Source organism: Trachemys scripta, chromosome 4 (assembly GCF_013100865.1).
Source record: "Trachemys scripta elegans isolate TJP31775 chromosome 4, CAS_Tse_1.0, whole genome shotgun sequence".
Taxonomy (NCBI): domain Eukaryota; kingdom Metazoa; phylum Chordata; order Testudines; family Emydidae; genus Trachemys; species Trachemys scripta.
In genome coordinates, this window is record NC_048301.1 from 98,559,621 (window position 1) to 98,580,959 (window position 21,339).

General features: G+C 37.7%; 1 protein-coding gene across 3 annotated transcripts in view; it reads left to right on the forward strand.

Moving 5' to 3' along the window:
• Positions 1–19,472, forward strand: part of STK33 (serine/threonine kinase 33) — an 83,496-nt gene extending 64,024 nt beyond the window's left edge. For all 3 annotated transcript variants that reach the window (XM_034770091.1, XM_034770090.1, XM_034770092.1), the window contains exons 9-14: positions 192–267; positions 5,151–5,263; positions 5,538–5,623; positions 14,918–15,163; positions 16,720–16,803; positions 18,652–19,472. In XM_034770091.1, coding sequence (XP_034625982.1) covers positions 192–267; positions 5,151–5,263; positions 5,538–5,623; positions 14,918–15,163; positions 16,720–16,803; positions 18,652–18,819 — 773 coding nt within the window. In that variant the 3' untranslated portion in view covers positions 18,820–19,472. The remainder of the gene's footprint in view (positions 1–191; positions 268–5,150; positions 5,264–5,537; positions 5,624–14,917; positions 15,164–16,719; positions 16,804–18,651) is intronic.
• Positions 19,473–21,339: the final 1,867 nt, after the last annotated feature.

Genomic DNA, 21,339 nt, shown 5'->3' on the forward strand with positions numbered 1-21,339 from the left:
ATGATAAAAGTGAGGACACATCAACATGAATTGTTAAGGCCTGTACATTATTCATTTAAACATCTGCTGTTGGTTCTTTTTTTCGTAGGGGAATAAATTATACCACATCAGCACATTCTTCATGTTTGTGTTTAAGCATTTAAACGTAATTTTTTCTATTATTAATATTATTTTTTCTGCTTGGTTGATAGCCCCAGAAGTTATCAGTGCCCATGACTATAGCCAACAGTGTGACATTTGGAGCATAGGAGTCATTATGTACATGCTGTAAGTAGTTTGTAAAATCAATATAAATCTACTGTCCCTTTATAATAAATCTGCTTATGAATTTTTATTAAAATAAAAAGTAAACTTGTGTGCAAAGAGGTTATAGACTGGAGATCTTTGAGATAATAACTTATATGAAATATATTACAAATGAATGTCTGAAAAAGAGAGCTAAAAGTATGCTCAGATTTTGAAGATTTAGTTTATGAACCAGTTTATAGTCCTGAAATAACATCTGATTACAGAACATTGCATTGTAATTCTAAAAAATTAAACTAAGGATTTAGGTGTTGTCTTTTTAACATGCTGGTCTGAGGGAATTGGCTACTGACTTGCAAATTATAGGGCAAATCTTCAAATGGAGTGCACAACCCAAGCAAAAAAGCTGCATACTCAGGGAAACATGCAGGGAAAGGCGCAGGGCTTGTCTAAACGGCGCTGCAGTGTGGACTAGAAGGATGTGAATTGTAGAATATTCTAATGTGTCATGCTCTGACTGCCTTGTGTAGATTCTGCTGGCATGAACTAAAAGGTATCCAATGCTTGTTAAGTAGTCCTGTCTGAAATGTGAGTACCTCAATGTGAACTAGGTACCTTTTAGTTTGCGTCAGCACAGTCTGCACAGGATAGTTAGAGCATGACACGTTAGAGCGTTCTACATTTCACACCCCTCTATTTTGCACAGCAGCACCTTTTCTCCAGTTTATAGTAGCTGGCAGGCAGTTATGGTGTGCAAGGGCTGCAGAGTCTCTCTGCACAGCTTGTCTGTCCTCATGTAGCAGTAATGAAGAAATTCCACTTCATTCTGGTCCTTACATGTCTGGCTGAAAAGATGCTGGATTTGACTCTTTGTGATTTACCTTGATAGCTATCAAAGCATGCTGTTGTAGGAGGGAAAAATCAAGCCTTACATTTACAGGACTGTATGAATGTCTTTAATAAAGCTTCTCATAATGTAGCAATATTACTATGCCTAGACAGCAGTACATTAATTGTTACCAAACTATGAGATGTTATTTCTCAGAGAAGAAATGTCTCAAAATTAGTTATTAGCTGAAAAATCATGTGAGCATATCCCAAGTATTAAAAACAAGTTACAGCAAAAATACTTACAGGAGTGCCTTGCATAATACAGTCTATAAAGAATGAAAAGTGAAAATTACATAATTTAAAGGTCACATTGCTTACAGATGCTCTTAGTGGTTTTATATTTTCATATTCTTAATTTTTCTCTTGGTCGCTTTCTCTTCTTAGCTGCCTTCTCCCTAATTCATGGTTTTAGTGCATTGATTTTAGAGCCTTGCTTCTTTTTATTTGATCCACTGGTGTGCTTTCTATCCCAAGACTTTTCTACTTCTCTTACATGCAATCTGATTCTTTTATGTCCTAGCTTTTGTACATGCACACTTGTGTGTGTAAACCCACACATATATGCAATTCATATTCTCATACCTTCCCCTTTTGGGGATTTTTTTTATCTTTCTCCATACATTGGTTCCTCTGTCTGGTTTTTTTTTTTTACTTTGCAACTAACCCACCTTTGTTTTTGTTCGCAGAATAATGAAGGCCTCATCATAGTTTTTATTTCCCATATTCTTATTTTAATTTCTAGTGTGTATTGTGTTATGTGAACTTTTTTATGCTTATTCATCATCAGTTTTATGGTCCTACTTTATGGTGTTAATGTTGGCATGGCAGTGTAGTTATAGTTGCACAAGTCAGTATGATAGAATATATTATAAAATGGGCATTAGAAATTGGGTGATTTGATTGGTTAATAAGAATTCTGAGCTGTGTCTGCAATCAGCACAATTCACTGCTGAGAACTTGTAAAATTCAGAACAGTGAATTGTGTTGATAACAGTCGCAGCTCAGAACTTCTGACCTTATTCCTTAATTAGCAATATAAATATTTTTAAATTAGCATTTTATAATCACAACAATGTTAGACCAATGTAGCATTAATTCACACCTAGTTGTGTTGACAGCACAAGATCGAACATACTGTACATGAGTTAATAGAATCCATTTCACATTTCTTTTTATTGCTTAATTTGAAAATAGTATTAGAGAAAGCAGTAGGATATTCTTCTGTTAACTCTGTTTTTGCTAGTGGCACCTCCCTCTCCCTCATTGCACAAGTTTCTGGTCTTCCCTTAATGGGTTTAAAGAAGCTATTACAACCATTACTGCCACTAGCACAACTTTGACCCTTCTAGGCTACTAACAATGCCTCCCTTTGACATGCTCCATCCTGACACCAAGTGTATTGTTGCCACAACAGGCTTGATCTCTACTTATCTGGGGGGCATAAGGTGACTCATGAACTCAGTTTTCATGAATGATAATGCACAGGACTGTCTCTGCATAATGGGACAATGCCAGCATGATGCATTTTTATATATAATTTAAGCGGAGATGTACTTTAAACTTTCCATTTTGTTTCTATTTTAACGTGTAATGATAGAATCATATACAATAGTAATCAATGAAGAGAGTCCATTAACATGTAGAAATATGTTAGTTTATTGATGAATAAAGGAATCTTGTTGCTCAGTATGCTAAGTGTATGCCTAAATCCAGTTGTGTACTGGGTAGGGGTAAAGAGTTTCTTTCCTATGTGCAATCAGGACTGCTTTGTAGCAGTTCAGAGCATGCTAATATAGATAGCTAGCTAACTTGTTACCCTATAGGTAAGGCTTTTACCTAAGGAGGCAAATCTAGCCCTCCCTCCTTTACCTCGTCCACGCCCCGTGGATAGTGTATATATTGCTCATAGCTAACCAATAGCTCACAGCACATATGGGGTATACAAACCCTCTCACTGTCCAGTACTTACAGCATCATAGATTAAAATGAAGCCATGCTTAAAATTCTTTCTTTTCTTGAAATTGAGTTCCATGTGGATAAGTGCTGGGGAAGGGAGAGGAAAAATAGTGAAGGATAAAAGAGAACAGAGTAGTTTTTGTTAAAAGTGATTTTGAGATTAAAGTTTTAGGGGAGGAAAAAGTGCTAAAATATTAATTTTATGTTTTACCTTAACAAAATTAAAAATTAAAACTAAGTAAAAAAAAAAACAAAAACCCCAGGATAATAATTCTATACTTTGATACAAAGTGACAGACATCCTTCACTAGGAGATGCCAGTTACATTTTCAATAGCTATTTCTGTGTTTTGTGGCAAATCATTTATTTGATGAATTTAGTCTTTATTTCTGTTTTCAAATAGTCCACGAGCAGAATTTAATCACTATTTGAAATAATTTGCCATGTAAATCTTTGTCTGTAGATTGTTCACAAGCAACTTGTTATGAATATTTGAAATTTAATTTCTGGTGGTTAGTTTTTATTCAAAACATAGGTTGTATATTTCTGCTCTCTGATTTGATCATCATTCTATAGACTCTAGTTTCCATGGTAAATACTTTGCATTTACAAGTCCAAAATTTACTTTCCATGAATATTATATTGAGATCCCTTAGAATTTGGTGTTTCTGTGAACATTCCTGCCCGTAAACTAGATTGTTCACAGAAATCAAACACAAAAGGGTCAAGAACATAGGCAAAAGAAATTCATTTATTTAATATTTGCACAAATGTTTTCATAATATTTACCCAGCTTTGTTTTGAATGTGTTCATTTGTTTGTTTCTTTCCACATTAGTCAGTATATAATGAATATAAAAGATAAAAATAACACAATGTAGTAATACTGTATTGTATTATTTCCTTTAAGTGTAAACGGAATTGGCAGACATGAAGTCCAATACCATGTAGTTCAGTCATTTGTTTTAATACTGTACTTACTCTACTATCAAGAAAGTTGTTATATAATTTATTTTATGCAGAGAAATGCCAGGGATGTCTGTGTTCACAAATTATTTACACACATGCGTGCGCAAACACATACATGCATTTCCTAGATATTTTTCTGACACTTTTGTAGATTTATTTTCTTAATCACTTTTCTATTGACACATTAGTTTAGATTATACCATATCAGGCAATTTCCATATTATGTAGCTCAGTAAAGTGTTGAGATATGACTACATATAGTAAATGTCAAATTTAAAAAGATCAAAGTTACTTAATTTCCCATAGTGCAGTTCTTTCCTGAAAATTGACTTTGCTCAAAGGACATCATGAATTTCCATGTTTCTCTCTCTCAATGACTTATGTCAATTTTTTTTCAATTTAGAGATTTAAAAAAATGTTTTAACTGCTAGTGCCACAAACTCAACCTGGGCTCTGAACTAGGCTCTTTATGACTCATGCATTTTGGGGACTGAGACTGTGTTTATCACTGTTTGAACAAAATAATTTAGTAGGTTTAAAGGTCTGAAGGGACCATGATAATCATCTAGTCCGACCACCTGCATAACATAGACCACAGAAGAATAATTCCTAAATTGAGCCCAATGACTTGTGGTTGAACAAGAGCATATCTCTTAGAAAAACATCCAATCTTGATTTAAAGACTTTAACTGATAGAGAATCAATCATATGTCTTGGTCAATTATTTCAATAGTTTATTATCATTGTTAAAAATTTGCACCTTATTTCCATTTTGAATTTTTCTAACTTCAGTTTCCAGCCATTGGATTTTGTTACACCTTTGTGTGCCAGGTTAAAAATCTATGGGATATTAGTCATCTTCTCCCTTTGTGGATTGTGACTGAGACTGTGATTAAGTTACCTCTTAACCTGCTCTTTGATAAGCCCCTTAATTTCTCCTAGTAAAGTATATTTTTCAGCTCTTGAAACATTCTTGTAGATCCCTTCTGAACCTTCTCCAGTCATACTGGTCTGTTTTATCTTGCGTACCTGTTATTCCATCAGTGGACAATGGTAAGAATCTATTAATTGACTTTACTTTTGTTGTAGATTTTGTGGTGACCCTCCCTTTATAGCAAGCTCAGAAGAAAAACTTTTTGAACTAATAAAGAAAGGAGAACTGCACTTTATTAATCCAATCTGGCAAACAGTTAGTGAGGCTGGTAAGTACTAAACTATCTGACAAAACAAACACCAATAATACAACAATGAACTCAGCAAACAATTACAGTATTTTGGACCTCCTTAACTAATTTTCTCATAAAAGTAAAATTGAGTCTAAGAAAAAAAATTCACTTAAATGATTTTGTGAACTAACTTAATCTCATTATAAGTAAAATATTCTCTGCTGAATTAAAGCACTCAGAGACATTTGGGAGATGTGTTGGATTTGTTATAATTAACAGAAATGAGATTTATCAAAGTGTCTTTTTATAGCTAAACATGTACTGCAGCTACTTCTGAGAGTAGATCCTGCCCACCGAATCACAGCTAATGAATTGCTTGATAACCTGTGGATAACAGTAAGTTTTGAGTTTTTTACAAAAAATTCTTCCCATTTTATTTGTTTTCTAACTGAATTTTGACCTTCCAGCCATGCATGCTGTATCACCTCTGTCCTTTCCAATAAATACACAGACATAGCCTCCTATTTGGGTCTGATCCAATTCCTAATGAAGTCAGTAGGAGTATGTCCACTGACTCCAGTGGGCTTTGGATAAGGCCCTTAGTTTCTTACCATGGCCTGAGACTGTGTTTCTTACCCAGGCAAATTTATGTTGACTTCAAAGGGTGTTTCATCTCCATAAGGAAGTACAGAATCAGGTCCTAGCTGATTAAATCTCACAACATTCCTGTAATGTTGGTCAATATAATTATGCCTGTTTTTTAGATGGGCAAACTGAGCCACAGACAAAAAGTGACTTTCCCTAGACAAATGAGTTATAGAGCCAGGAAGAAAACCTAGGAGTTCCAAACCTATTCTCGAAGTTCTGTTATCACTGCACTATGATGCAGAACATCTACACCAGGGGTAGGCAACCTATGGCGTGTGTGCCGAAGGCGGCACGCAAGCTGATTTTCAGTGGCACTCACAGTGCCCAGGTCCTGGCCACCGGTCCAGGGGGCTCTGCATTTTAATTTAATTTTAAATGAAGCTTCTTAAACATTTTGAAACCTTATTTACTTTACATACAACAATAGTTTAGTTATATATTATAGACTTCTAAAGATGTTAAAATGTATTACTGGCACGCGAAATCTTAAATTAGAGTGAATAAATGAAGACTCTGCACACCACTTCTGAAAGGTTGCTGACCCCTGATCTACACTATGAGAATATTAAGCACTGAGGTGGTTATCAAAATACATGCACCCCATTATGCAGCTCATTGGAAGGTCAGGCAGAGGGGATGGAGATGGGGAGATAGCAACAAAATAGTAGTGGTAGCCATCTTTATTTGCTCTTGCAGCAGGGCTCAATGCTAAGAGGACACCGAGGCACCTGAGGCTCATTAAGAATCATTGGTTCTGTAGGGGAGGTAGAACACCTCTATACATTACTCAGAATGAGCTACCAGTTTCTCATCACTCCTTCAGCCACAACAGTGCCACTCCAGCAGCAATACAATGGCCCTGCTCTAGCTGAGCAGGGAGATCTCAGAGGAGACAATCAACTACTGTCATGTAAATTCTTGGGGCAGGGCCATGGCTGACCCTGACACTCTCTCAGGGGCCTGTGAAGTGTGATGACACCTATATTAATTCTGCCTTGACATACCAAGAGAACCTCCCTGTTCTGTGCGTCAGTAAACTGTGGACCTGGAAATCTCCTTTCGTTGTTGGTTTGTGGCTTACCAAACTGTACATTAGTGGAGTTCTAGTGTAAATCATGTATAAGAGCTACAAAATTCAAACAGAACATTCCCGTAATTCATAATAAACCTTTCCTTTTCATACTATACATTTCTCGAACACTAGACTTAATTTACTGTGTTATTCTTCATTTAAAAAGTAAGTAGGAGACTAGTTTTTCTCAGATCTAGCTATGCATTTTCCACAAACAAGCCCTGTGTAAATTATTTTTATAATTACTGGTAGTAATTATGTGTCCAACACCTGCAAATTTAGTTTCAGCACAGGGCAATAACCCAGATTCTGTCAAGTTTGGATTTTTATACATAATGGGATGGATTTTTAGCCCAAGATCATATTGGCTTCTGCTATCACAGACCCTGACAACAACCCCCCAGCTGCAGAAAGTCCACTGGTCAGGGGAGTGTAGTTACAGAAGGCATCTACAACCACTTCTCTTTCAAGGACGAGTGTACTGAAAAGTGGGGACCAGGGGATGTGCTGATTTAACATAACCCCAGGTACAAGGTTCCAAGCATAATGTAAAGCTGTTCTCTGATGACAGAACTCTCTGGAGCCAGTAGTGCTGCAAACAGCAATCTCTCTCTCCGACCACCACTCTTACAAATTAAGCTGTGGGAACGCATAACTGACCTCTAAGAAAATACCCATGTTAACTGACTCTGTTTAAAAAATGGGTGCATTCAACATGGCTGTTTCCTTAAATGTAGATGAGACTTCTGTTGAATATATGCATATCTCTGTTCAGACTTAAGTCCTGCAACTGTTTTTTATTAGTAAACTGTTTATTTAATTTGCCCCAAACATTTGTTTTCTTGTACACGAGGCTCTGATATTATGGCGTTAGAAGAGGAGTAGTTAAATGTTTTTCAGTTTCCAATAAGAAACTCGCTAGATTTGCTAAGGAGTGTAGAGTGAGGAAGTGAGGACTTTCAGTGATAAGTGATACTACTTATGTGTTGTCTTCAGTGTTCCTTAAGATGTCTGAGGGATCTGTAGCTCCTGTTTAACTTCAGTGGGAGTTGTAGGTGCTCAGTACTGAAAATCAGGCCACTAGTTTCTACTTCATGCTTCAGCTTTGATAGGATTTGTGAAGTGTCCAGATGGGTAACATGAAAGTGCAATATCATGTAGAGATTTGTAGTGCATAAAAAAATTAAAAATTAACCCCTCGGTGCCAAGTGACACATGAGTTCCTGCATAAGAGTTAATGCATTTGGCATTACAATTTCCCACCAGAAAATCTCAACCACCTGTACCCAAAAGTTATACAGTCACAAGTTATCCTGCATAACAAAAAGTGACACGTCAAAGATAAATGTGGCAAAATAATAAACAAAATTCATTGTAGAATTACATTGCATTTACAGTTTAATCAACAAACCTCAAGACCAATTTTAGATAGTAATTTGGTTTATCTGTTGTCACAGAGGTTTATCTGTTGTCTGTTTCAGACAATATGTAGTTTGGCTGTGGGCTGTGCAAAGGATCGCTGATTAATTATTTACAAATACTTACTTATTAATACAATTTTATTTCTAGTTTTGATTATTTTTGATATACACCATTTTGCTGCTTTTCCCAACCCTTTTCACTTTCCCTTTTCATCATCTGAAAAAATAGGCAAAAAAGAGACCAGAATAGAGGAATCTTGTTAAGGTCAGATGAAGGCGAGTAGTTGTATGGCAACTAGGATGTTGTGTTTAAACGATCTGCTGGTACATTATATTTTGCACATCGTCGATATAATTCTCTTCAGGAATTTTTAGAACCAATATAGTTTATTATTATGTGCATAGTTTAGTGCAATCCTATAATTTCCTATCAACTGTTCAACCTTGATATTTGCACATAACCTATATTCCATTTCCTTTCTATCTAGTACTGTATATTTTAAGCTCGAAGGTACTACATCTCTGTTTTGCTTCACTGCCCACTGAGAATGTCTGAGGTTTTTTCTCAGCACTGAGACTGGCAGAGGGTGCTGTTTCCTTTCAGACAAGGGGTTTGGATTTTCCCCTGCTATTCATGTTTTTTTTCTTGGTACAGTCTGTGAGCACTGTTGAAGGTGAACTCTTCCACAGTTTGGATGTTCTATCATTTTCTGGTGCTGTGATACAATTTCTCTTTGGTGAAATTACCAGTCCATTATCTTGCTTGATGCGGAACCAGGAGGCACAGCATTTTTCTGAGTATAAACTTCCACACACAGAATGAGATTTTTCATTTCTTTTGGCTACAAACTTCTCAAAATCAATCTTCATTAAAAAAAACCTTTGCTATCTAATCTATGGCCCCAATTCAGCAAAACATTTAAGCACATGCTTAAACCCATCCCTATTCTGCAGATTACGTAAAGGTGTGCTTCACTCCCATTTAAGTCAATGGCATTTAAGCATGTTCCTAAAGTTATACAATGCCTTAAAGCCCAGATTTTTAAATGTATTTAGGCATTGCCTCAGAAAGGAAGCTAAAGGATCAGGTCGTAACTGATTTACTCGTATAACATTCCTGTAAAGTAGATTGGTATTATTTATATCTATTATATAGATGGGAAAATTGAGCCACGGAGAAATTGTGGCTTTCCCAAGGCAATTAATTAATTTAACTGCCTTAGGAGCCTAACTCTGAGCTTCCAAAGTGATTTAGGAGCCTAAATCATATTGACATTCAACAAGACTTATTCTCCAAAATCAGCTAGTTTTTGCAACATTGAGCAGAACAATGACTAAAAGAGTTTTTTAAATAGTTTAGGTACACAAATAATCCCGGCAATGATATTGGTCCATGAAAATGGTAGATTTATAAATAATAATACAGAAAATACAGAGTTGTTCAATAAATATTCCTGTTCTTTATTTGGGGAGAAACAGATGATATAGTCTCATCATACGGTGATCGCACTTTTTCCATTCCACTAGTATCTCTGGAGGATGTTAAACAGAAGCTACTAAAGCTTCTAAGCTTCCTAAATCACCAGGTCCAGATTCAAGAGTTTTAAAAGAGCTAGCTGAGGAGCTCACAAGACCATTAATGTTGATTTTTTATAAATCATGGAATACTGGGGAAGTTCCAGAAGACTGTAAAAAAGCTAATGGTGTGCCAATTTTTAAAAAGGGTAAATGGGGTGACCAGGGTAATTATAGGGCTGTCAGCCTGGCATTGATCCCCGGCAAAATAATGGAGTGACTTATATGGGACTCAATTAGTAAAGAATTAAAGAAGGGCAATCTAATTAATGTAAATCACCAAGGGTTTATGGAAAATAGAGCCTCTCAATCTAACATGATATTTTTTTATGAGATTATACATTTGGTTGCTAAAGATAATAGTGTTGACGTAGTATATTTAGACTTCTGTAAGGCATTTGACTTCACAACATTTTGATTCAAAACAAGAGGGATATAAAATTAACCTGACGCACATTTAGTGAATTAAAAACTGGCTAACTGATAGGTTTCAAAATGTAAGTGTAAAGGAGGAATCGTCACCAAGCAGGTCTTTTTCTAGTCGGTCGCCCAGGGATTGTTTCTTGGCCCTGTCCTTAACATTTTTATCAATGACCTAGAAGAACACACAACATCATCACTGATAAAGTTTTCAGGTGACCCAAAAATTGGGGGAGTGGTAAATAATAAAGATGACAGGTCACTGATTCAGAGCCATCTGGGTCACTTGGTAAACTGGGCACAAGCAAACAGTATGTGTTTTAATACGGTTAAATGCAAATATATACATTTAGGAACAAAGAATGTTGGTCACACTTCCAGCACGACGGACTCTATCGTGGGAAACAGTGAATCTGAAAAAGATTTGGTGATTGTGGTGGATAGTCAGCCGAACATGAGCTCTCGATGTTACAATGCGGCCAAAAGAACTAATGCGATCCTGGGATGCAAAAACAGGAGAATCTCGAGTAGGAGTAGAGAGTTATTTTACCTTTGTATTTGACACTGGTGCAGTCATTGCTGGAATAGTGTGTTCAGTTCTGATGCCCACAATTCAAGAAGGATGTTGATAAATTGGAAACGGTTCAGAGAAGAGCCACAAGAATGATTAAAGGATTAGAAAACATCCTTTATAGTGATAGACTCAAGGTGCTCAATCCATTTAGTTTAAAAGAGAAGGCTAAGAGGCGACCTGATTATAATCTATAAGTACCTAACTTGGGGAACAAATATGGCTGGTAGTTGAAGCTGGACAAATTCAGACTGGAAGTAAGGCGTACACTTTTAACAGTGAGAGTAATTAACCAATGGGACAGTTTACCAAGGGTCCATCACTGGCAATTTTTAAATCAAGATTGAATGTTATTCCCTAGGAATTATGTTGGGGCTATTTTATGGCCTATATTATTTAGGAAATCAGACTGGAGGCTCACAGTGGTCCCTTCTGGCCTTGGAATGCATAGATATATACCTTTAAAATTTCAGGCTAAGTGCTTAGCTAAATAGGGAAGGACTGCTGAATCAGGGCCCTACAGAGAAGTCACTCCCTTCATTAAATAACCAAAGGAAAAACATTATTGTCCTTAATCCTGTCTTCCTCCCCACATGTCGCAGCTGCAGTCCGCCCTGAACACATTTGGAACCTGTGTGCTTCTGCTGCACAGGAAACAGGATGTGGAGGCACAACAGGAGGCCCACCCTGCTTCTGTGCCACAAAGCACAACTCTCCGTGGACTCCCTTCTGGTGCATGGGAGTGGCAGAGAGATGAAACGTGGACATGGTAGAGAGACGACCTAAAGTCACTGGAAAAATCCCCAGTAGGATGGGGATGGTAAATAGCTGAGGTTGGAAAGATGGAAAATATATAATCCAAATGGAAAGGCCACCTCTGAAGACATAGACAAAGCGGCACAACGGCTTCCATAGCCAAGAAAGAAAGAACAATGTCTGCAATTAGAGCAGATATTAAAGTCCTAATAGAATTTAAGATGATGAAAACAGGGACAACTATATCAAATAAACAGCAGACCAGAAGGAGGTGACAAAATGCCGGGTTTAAAAAAAACCCTCTCCCTATATATCAAATGGATGCTAGACGGATGGACAGAAACCAATAATGAATTACAAGGGATAGCTCAGTGGTTTGAGCATTGCCCTGCTAAACCCAGGGTTGTGAGTTCAATCCTTGAGGGGGCTACTTGGGGATCTGGGGCAAAATCAGTACTTGGTCCTGCTAGTGAAGGCAGGGGGCTGGACTCGATGACCTTTCAAGGTCCCTTCCAGTTCTAGGAGATGGGATATCTCCATTTAATACTTAAAGAGAACATAACAAAAAGTGAATGTGGGGAAATTTAAATAATAAAACAGCTTAGCTAATGGGACAGATTGCCAAGGGAGTTGGTGGAATTGCCATTATTACTGATACTTACTACTAGACTTGGTCCATCTCTATCAGGAGTAATGATCATGACATTATCAGTTCTGGAAAAATGCAAAGGAATGATGTGACAGGGTAAAACGTCCAGGAAAGGGATAAGGACTACCTGTCTGTCACATAGCCCAACCAGGTATTTAAGGAAAAGGTATGTCCTTTTTCTGGGGGCTGAGAAAGGCCAGGGGAAAGTCTCTGGGGACTGCATCCTGTGTTGGTCAGGGAAATTGCTTTGTTTTAGTGTTACGAGTTTTGTGTTTGAACAATAAATTGTGCCCAGAGGCAGATGCCTGCAATAGACTCAGGCATGGCACTAGTTCTTTCCTGGGATGGTGAGATAGCTCACCAGCTTACACAGAGACTAAATGACCCATCTGACAATCATTTTAACCCTGTGACTTCTGTGATTCTATAGAGCATGCATTTGAAAAGAGTGATGACGGTCAAAGCATTTAAAACAGAGATGGGAGCTGGTCTCTCACAGACATCTTTTATGCTACAACTGAGTTCAGAACTTGGTTTCCACATTTTTCCACTAGACGCAAAATAGTATATTTTATTAATAACACATTTCAAGAAGAGAAACAGTTGTACGGTGCTCTCTACAATAATTTTTCCAGTTACTTTCCCTTCTGCTTTCATGAACTATGTTTGCTAGTTGATTTTATTGCTGTCCTTGCAAGTTTATCCCATGTTAGTTATTTTATGTTTATATTGCATTTGCTGTGGGTGAGAAGGTCCTGCCTCCTTTTTAATTAATATATCTCTTATATGTTGACAGATGTAGTCAGAGTTCTCTTTGCTAATCATTGTCTCTCACTTCACTCTGAATGGAAAATCATAAAAATGAGTGTTTTTGTCACATTAAGTATGTGTGAGGCAACATGCTTGCTCCCCCATGCTTGGTTATACAGTTATTCTGTTCGTTGTTTTAAAAAAAATGCTCCATAGCTTCTTAACCCTAAAATTCCTCAGGGTTCACCATGTTTATCAGTCTATTTAAAGTTTTTAGCTGCCTCTGTCAACTTTCCTTGTGGTGTCAGTAGCATTTCGGTACATGTTTAGACATCTTTTTCTTCAACTTACTACATCGCCAACCTGATTTGAAGACTCCACTGTTATTTCTATAATGTGACTCAAGACAGGCTCTTTCTCAACAGCTGACAGGAGTTTGCCTGTGCTTGAGTGCTACGCTGGCAATTTACAGTTTGTTTCCTTATAAAGACTCAGTTATGACTTCCCCCATATTTTCATCCAAAGAAGTGCTGCCCTGTGTTAACTCCTAATGACTTGAAGTCTTGTAGGAATGGAGGGAACTCAGCACTTGCAGCAGATACATGGCACTTTTTATCGTCAGAGGGTCAGAGCCTATATTTTGAACTATCGAGTTCCCTTCTGCCATTGCTTTTTCTTGTGCCCAGTTCTCTTGCCCTTATTGTGTGCAGAAGTGTATTTTTCAATATTTTAATTGTTTTTGAGGGGAGTTTTTGTTCTTTTTAAATCTCAAGTTCATAGAACCAGTTAAACTGAAAAGCATTTAGTGAAATTGTTAGTCCTGGTTATATCCATGACTCATTCTTTTTACTGTAACCCAGATTTTATCTCCCACTGTGGTTTCTGATCAACATACTCCAGACCTCTCTGCTTCCTCTTGAAAATTCTCACTGATGAACTTTTAATTTTCCTGAGTTTTCTGTAGTGGGGCAAGTAGGCTTTTAAGATCAGCAGTCTGGTGGTGCTCACTAAGCTGAAACTGTGTGTCCTTCTAGATATGTGCTGGGTGTCTTCATGGAGGAAATACCGCATCTTACATTATTCACAAATAACTGGACATCTCTTCATTTTGTGTCTTGAATCTTACTGAAACACACGTTCTTAAAACCCAAACAGAAAAAGCTGAAAAGGAAGACAAAAGAAAATGAAACAATGTAAAGACAGCCAATTAGTAATCCATGACTCTCTTTACCCACAATTAGCACCAGATGCTAGCCAATTAAACTCAACAGGTGTTCAAATGAGCCAACACAGACAATTAACTTAAATGATTCCACTTCTTAAAAATTGTCAGAATACAAACTCCCACTTCTCTTTATGTGCTATATAATTATCTGGAGCTCTTTAAGGCCTAGATTTTTTTTAAAAGGCCTAAACTCAGCCTGATTTTGTGGGTACAATTCAATGTACTTACATATTTAACTGCCTGATTGTGCCTGCAAATGAGGTAGTTAGTTTAGTGTTTGTGCCATCCATTTTGCCCACATTTAATTGCAGATTTAGGTAAATGAATCCATTCCTAGTTTACTCTGCACATGTGCCCTATTTCACACAAAAGAAATTCATTCCAGGCACTATCACTCAAGTATAAAAAGATAAAGTCTTAGTCAGAACTCTTAATTGACATATTGTGTCTAGCAATTAGATCGAGGACTTGGAGTAAGGATTCATGTATTCTACTTCTTACTCTTACAGCAAATAGGCAAATTACTTTGGTGTTAAATTTTCTAATGTTGTGTGTTCTAGAGTCAATAAGTCAAAAAAAAAAACCCCAATTGTTACCATATAGGGTGAAACACATATTGTCCAGAGACCATTTAATGTCCTAGAGCTGATGAAGGAATGGAATAACAACCTGGACATTGGTGAAGTTTGCAATGTGGAAGAAGAACTGAATAGTCCATCTACTGCATTGAATCAGGAAAACATGATTGAAGAGCAGGAAAGTCCTGTTAGCAGCAATGGCAACTCAGAGGTTGGTGCAGAAACTGAAACAGAGAGTGGGAGCAGCAAACCCTGTACACCAACAAAACAGGTATGTGTGCAATACTCTGAACAAATAAAACACTATATAAGTGCTAAGTATTATTAAGGGTCAATACATCGGTAAGGTAAGGAATGGTGAACATGACCTAGTGCCATAGAGGATCGCTGGAACCCAGTGAAAGATTTATACATAGGGTACAGAATCTGAATAAATACAAGGATACAGGATGAGCTGTGTACTGTACAGTTACCCTCTGAAGAGAAATAAAACCAGACTGACCCAGAATACCAATTCCTTAAGAATCTATTGCTCCTGTTCACTCCCTAAAGCTGGTGTGTGTGCAGAAACTTAACAGAAAAGGAATAGGATATTAAGAAACTGATGATATGAGCAGATGAGGAAGAATCTCTGATGGACACTCCATTTTTTTCTTCCACATTCCTTCTGCATTCTGTAAGTCGGAGTCACAAGAAACCATCCTGGGGGAAGTGAAGGAAAAGGTAAACAATAGTTCGCAAGCAACACATGTATAAACCACTAGTAACATAGTGAAGCCCAAGGTATAATGCTTATAATAAGCATTGCTTTGACTTCTCAGATGACTTGTTGCTTAAAGTGTTGACTTTTCATAGCATGCAGCTGAATCCCTGGCCTGAAGAGACTAAAAGCCATAGTGCAAATGCTGGTGGTTCTGCATTAGCTATGACCTCTCTGTCTCTTAGATTTATTGATCAAAATGCAGACTGTTCCTATGCAGCATGTTGAAGTCTTCACTGTTATACAGTATAGTGCCCGCTCTGGAAACGGTTCCACTTAGCAGAGAATCAGCCTTGGATATGGAGCTGCAGTGCTGTGACTATATCAGAGCAGAATATTCTTGTTTGAATTAGAAGCTCCTCCACCCCCCTGAATAACTGGACTTTGCATAGGCAGTTCCATAGGGATATGGAGAAGAAATTATCTCCTCACTCAAACTGCAGAGCTGCTCCTCAGCTGCAACTGTAGCCTCGATGCTGTGATAGCTCCTGCTGCTACTTCGCACCTGCTGCAATGGGGGAAGAGGGTTGGTGGCAATGCCTTGTGGATTGGAGGAGTACATGCTCCTCAAGATCACCATGTTCCTCCAAACCAACTGCCTAGAGACACATACACAAGCTATGCAGAGCTGGGCTCCCCAAATGCTAACCGCTTCTTGTCCATACAGTGGAACTATTCCCAAGACCATTTGATCTGGGGTCCCCACTGGAGGAAGGAGCTGGATTTTGCCATAAGGGAAAGGTGTGCTTAACACACACGGAAGAGCTGAGCTGTGTACGACGTTTACTGATAGTAAACTTGCAAGTAAAAAATGTATATAAAAAGTTTCATAAATGGGTCTAACTTTTGCCAGTTAAATATTTAACCAATCTATCTGCCTCTCAAAAGAGCTGTGTTTGAGGCTATCCAGTATGTCTACGCTACGATTAAAAAGTGCCTGGCACCAGTCTCAGAGCCCAGGCTCCAGCCCAGGTCTTTTATCACAGTGTAGACATATTGTAGGCCCTTTTCTAACCTCCTAAGTGTACTTGGTTTATTACTCCAACCACTTGATTTTTCTTTCACAGGTCAACAAGAAAAAAAATAACTCAAATGCTTTACCAAATGGGACACTTAAAAAAAAGAGTATAGCCCCCAAGCCATCCATTGCTGTAAGTGTTCTCTCAGAAACTCTTTTTTCCAATTATCTTCAGTTTTACGTAGTTTTATGTTTTCTTTGCTGACATTTTATTTTAAGACACTTTTAGAATAAGAGAAAAAATAGTGTTTAACTAGAGACAGGTGAGTTCTTATTCACTTTTTAAAATATTGTTTTGCGATAAGATTTACAATTGATTTCTGTTATGAAACAAAAATGCTTGAAGACCTAGCACGTCCCATTGAAATCAGTGGTAGTTTGTGTGCCTAACATCTTGGAAAATCAGGCCACTTGTTGTAGGTTCCTAGGTATGGATTCCTAAAGAAGCACCTAGTTTTTAAAATTTTGTGGTAAATCCTATGTTATCTATGTTAATGTTTCTTTGACTTAAAAGGATACAGCACAAGTGAGTGAAGGATGAGATTTTTGCAGAAATAAAAATTAGAATATATAAAGATAAACATTAAGGGCTAGTTCCTCAGCTGGTGTAAATTGGCATCATTCCATTGAAGTCATCAGCTGATTTGTACTAGCTGAGACTCTGGCCCAAGAAGTGCTCTTACAATAGTTAACTGCACTTTGTCAGAAAGTAAAAATAAAATGATTGAGATTTAAGAACATAAGAACATAAGAACGGCCATACCGGGTCAGACCAAAGGTCCATCTAGCCCAGTATCCTGTCTACCGACAGTGGCCAATGCCAGGTGCCCCAGAGAGAGTGAACCTAACAGGCAACGATCAAGTGATCTCTCTCCTGCCATCCATCTCCACCCTCTGACAGACAGAGGCTAGGGACACCATCCCTTACCCACCCTGGCTAATAGCCATTAATGGACTTAACCACCATGAATTTATCCAGTTCTCTTTTAAACTCTGTTATAGTCCTAGCCTTCACAACCTTCTCAGGTAAGGAGTTCCACAAGTTGACTGTGCGCTGCGTGAAGAAGAACTTCCTTTTATTTGTTTTAAACCTGCTGCCTATTAATTTCATTTGATGACCCCTAGTTCTTGTATTATGGGAATAAGTAAATAACTTTTCCTTATCCACTTTCTCCACATCACTCATGATTTTATATACCTCTATCATATCCCCCCTTAGTCTCCTCTTTTCCAAGCTGAAGAGTCCTAGCCTCTTTAATCTCTCCTCATATGGGACCCGCTCCAAACCCTTAATCATTTTTGTTGCCCTTTTCTGAACCTTTTCTAGTGCCAGTATTTATGGGATGGCTGTTGACTGCTTTATCGGTTTAGCAGGTTTTTTTAAAAAATCAGTTCTAGTAAGGAGAGAAACCTGGAAATTAGATAATAAGACTTGGAGAACTAAAGAATATTGGTACGCTCATGCATTGGCCAAGTTTTAATCAAGACGCAGAACAGAAAAAATAGTCCTAATTACACATTTATAAAGGATAAAGATAAGAGCTTTAAAATGTATTTGGATTGTTATGATAATTGAATAACAATAATAGTGATTATTATATTCCTTAAAATCATAAATCTTGGTACAGAAGTCTGGCTAGTGAAGACTAATATCAGGTAATTACAGTTGGATGTAAGTAGTCCTAAACAGGTATTAAGAATGTAGTGTTGTCCCCAAAGCATGGGATTTTAGATTAGTGGAATGAAAGCTGTGCAAGAATACCACAGAAGAAGATAAGAATTGCATTTTTCATAGATTAGCTTCTCTTGCACTTTATAATGTCCTTTACTGTCTTTAACTACTTTTTTATAACTTACATTGATGTAGAATAATACTGGCATGGTACCACTACATAACTCATCTGCTTTTTGTACTATGATGTCTACCGTTATTTTGTTAACATAAAAACACATATATATTAAACTTCTTTTTTAATTATAGTCCTCTGCAGGTAGGTCAGTATCTCCAGTGTCAAATTCAAGGCGAAATCAGGACAGTCAAGAAAAGAAGGGGGAGACAGAAAAGTCCTCTATGTCTTCAAGCCAAGGAACGGGAAATAAAAACATACCAAAACCTGCTACCACACTTAGAACCAAAAAGAAATCATAGGGTTTCCATCAACTTTGAACAACATACAAATGGGGCAACTTACTTGTGCCAAAATGAGGACACTGCATAAAAATGGACATGTACATCCTGAACTGTTAACCTTTTTGCTCTCCTGAGCCCTGTAATCAGCAGAAAGCTCTGGCTTTCCTCTAACACTGAAGAAGATTCCAAAGCAGTGTGAACTCCTAACCTGTAAGAGGACATCCACTGATAGTATTGTTGTGAGACTGCAGATTATCAAATTGTCTAAATAGGTATGTAACTTATTTGTTCTACACTAGCAGGCACTGTGCATATTCACTAATATGAATCCACTTGCTGTGTTTTACTTTAGATTCATTAGTTTTGTCACAAACATATATGGGGAAAAAATGAGAGGCCAGAATCTGTAATGGGGGGGTTCCGAATAACAGCGTGCCCTTTGCACTATAAGAATTTTCTAGGAAATTGCTTATAAAGTTGCTCTAGGCATTACAGCACAAATACTTGGGTCAATGAAATTTGTTACTGCTATTTTAAGTCACCGTAGATTGCTTACAAAACTTATTTTAAACTTGACAAATGGGAGATGTATTTTTGAAGTATGATGAAATTGCTGTGGTTCTTGCCGATAAACTTCTGATGTGTTGATGAAATACTTAAATAAAAGCAGATGTTAGAATAATGGCCTTTACATCGTAATTTATCTTAATGTTCAAAAGGACAGTGAAGTGTGCTGTTAAGCTAAGGCTTGTTGTGTAAAATAAGATTGTATTCTATCGTTCAAAATTCAGTGCCTCTCTCTGAAGGTAAGTCTCACCTGTAGACCTTCACATTGCTCCACTGGGGGAGCAAACTAGACAAACTTTATATTACAAGTTATTCAATCACTTATGCTCAGGACATTCACTGTGTATTGGGGGACCAAATAGATTTTTTTTTCTCTTGTTCCCCACAAAAATACTTGAGTTTTTTTGTTCTTGTCAGAACCTAGATGTCACACATTTTCAACTGTTTCTATTTGGGTCGTAAACAATCCCATAAAATTCAAACAGATTGTGCAGGAATCAGGACATTTAAAAAAAATTTATGATAAATCCATTAAAATCTCTGTTGAATCATTCAATATCAACACAATGAAAAACCACCCAAATTCTCTCTGAAGCCTATAGATAGATCCTGTATGTTTAAGTATGTTTATATGGAGTGTTAATCTTCTGGTTGGTGTTTTTATCTTACGACATAGAATGAGTTCAAGGATGTAAATTCTCCAGACTATACTAAATTTGATAAGAGTATAAATTTCTATATTCATCTGATTTTAATTCTACCAGAATATCACTTTAACCAGGCAGCCCTTCCAGTATTTTTCCTATGCAGTCTTGATTGTCTCAGCAAAGCCCTGTTCCACATACTGGATCTAACAGTCTCTCTGTTTTTATTTGAAGCGGACAAAGCCTCTTACAAAGTCCATCCGGATTTCTGAGTCTCATGACACCAACGTGTTAGTTCTTTAGGCCACAATCTGACCTATCTCTTGTGGGCTATTAACTCGCATTGCTCATTCTTTTCCTTTAGTGAGACAGTCACTTGAAGGGCATGTCGGAACTCACTCTGTTAGAGCTGTGGCTGCATCATTAGCCAACCTCAGGTCAGTCCTACCTGATCACAGTAGTTGCATAGCTGCAAAATGAAGTTCTTTCACTGACTTGATACAGTGTCGAGGGTGCCTGTGTTCTGTGCTCAAATAAGCCCTTTTATAACATATATAGAATTTTTAGAAGCCCAGCAGACATGCTGACAATCTGCCACCGCTGCTCTTTTGAACCATGGGAACCTGAAAATTTACTGCCCCACATCAAAGGAGTATATCATTTTTACAGTGCTGGCACTGTACAATAAGTAACATTTACCTTTAAAGTCAGGAGAATTATTTACTTCCCACTCTCCTGAGAAATTACGTGGGTACCCAATTCTGTGGAGCTTAGTGATTCCCAGCCTTTTTGATTTGAACACGCCTGTTTGGTGGATCAGTGCTGAGCCCCCTCTACACAAACTCTGCCTTGTCCTGGCATGCTGTGCTTTGTTGCAGTTGCCATATCTCATCTGTTCGTAGTCCATTCTCTCTCCTTTTCCTAGTGGTCTCTCGATCTTTTTCCATCCTGTATGTACAGTTCTGGTTTTCTTTTAAATTAAGGTGACCAGACAGTAAGTGTGAAAAATCGGGACGGAGGTGGGGGGTAATAGGTGCTAATATAAGAAAAAGCCCCCCAAAATCGGGGCTGTCCCTATAAAATTGGGACATCTGGTCACCCTATTTTAAATGATTGCTTTCTCTGTCCTCCAGTGTTCTTTCCCTTCTTCTTGTCCTCCCTTAGCTGGGAGGTAGTGTTTGCCTTCCTTAGCAGTAGTGGAAGGGGAGACAGATGATATTGCCCCCCTGGTCGCAGAGCAGGTGGGAACAGGGCTTACAAGCTGCATTACTGCTGCTCCTGTTTCGGCACTCCTTCTTATCCCACAAAGAGGAAGCTGGCACACGTG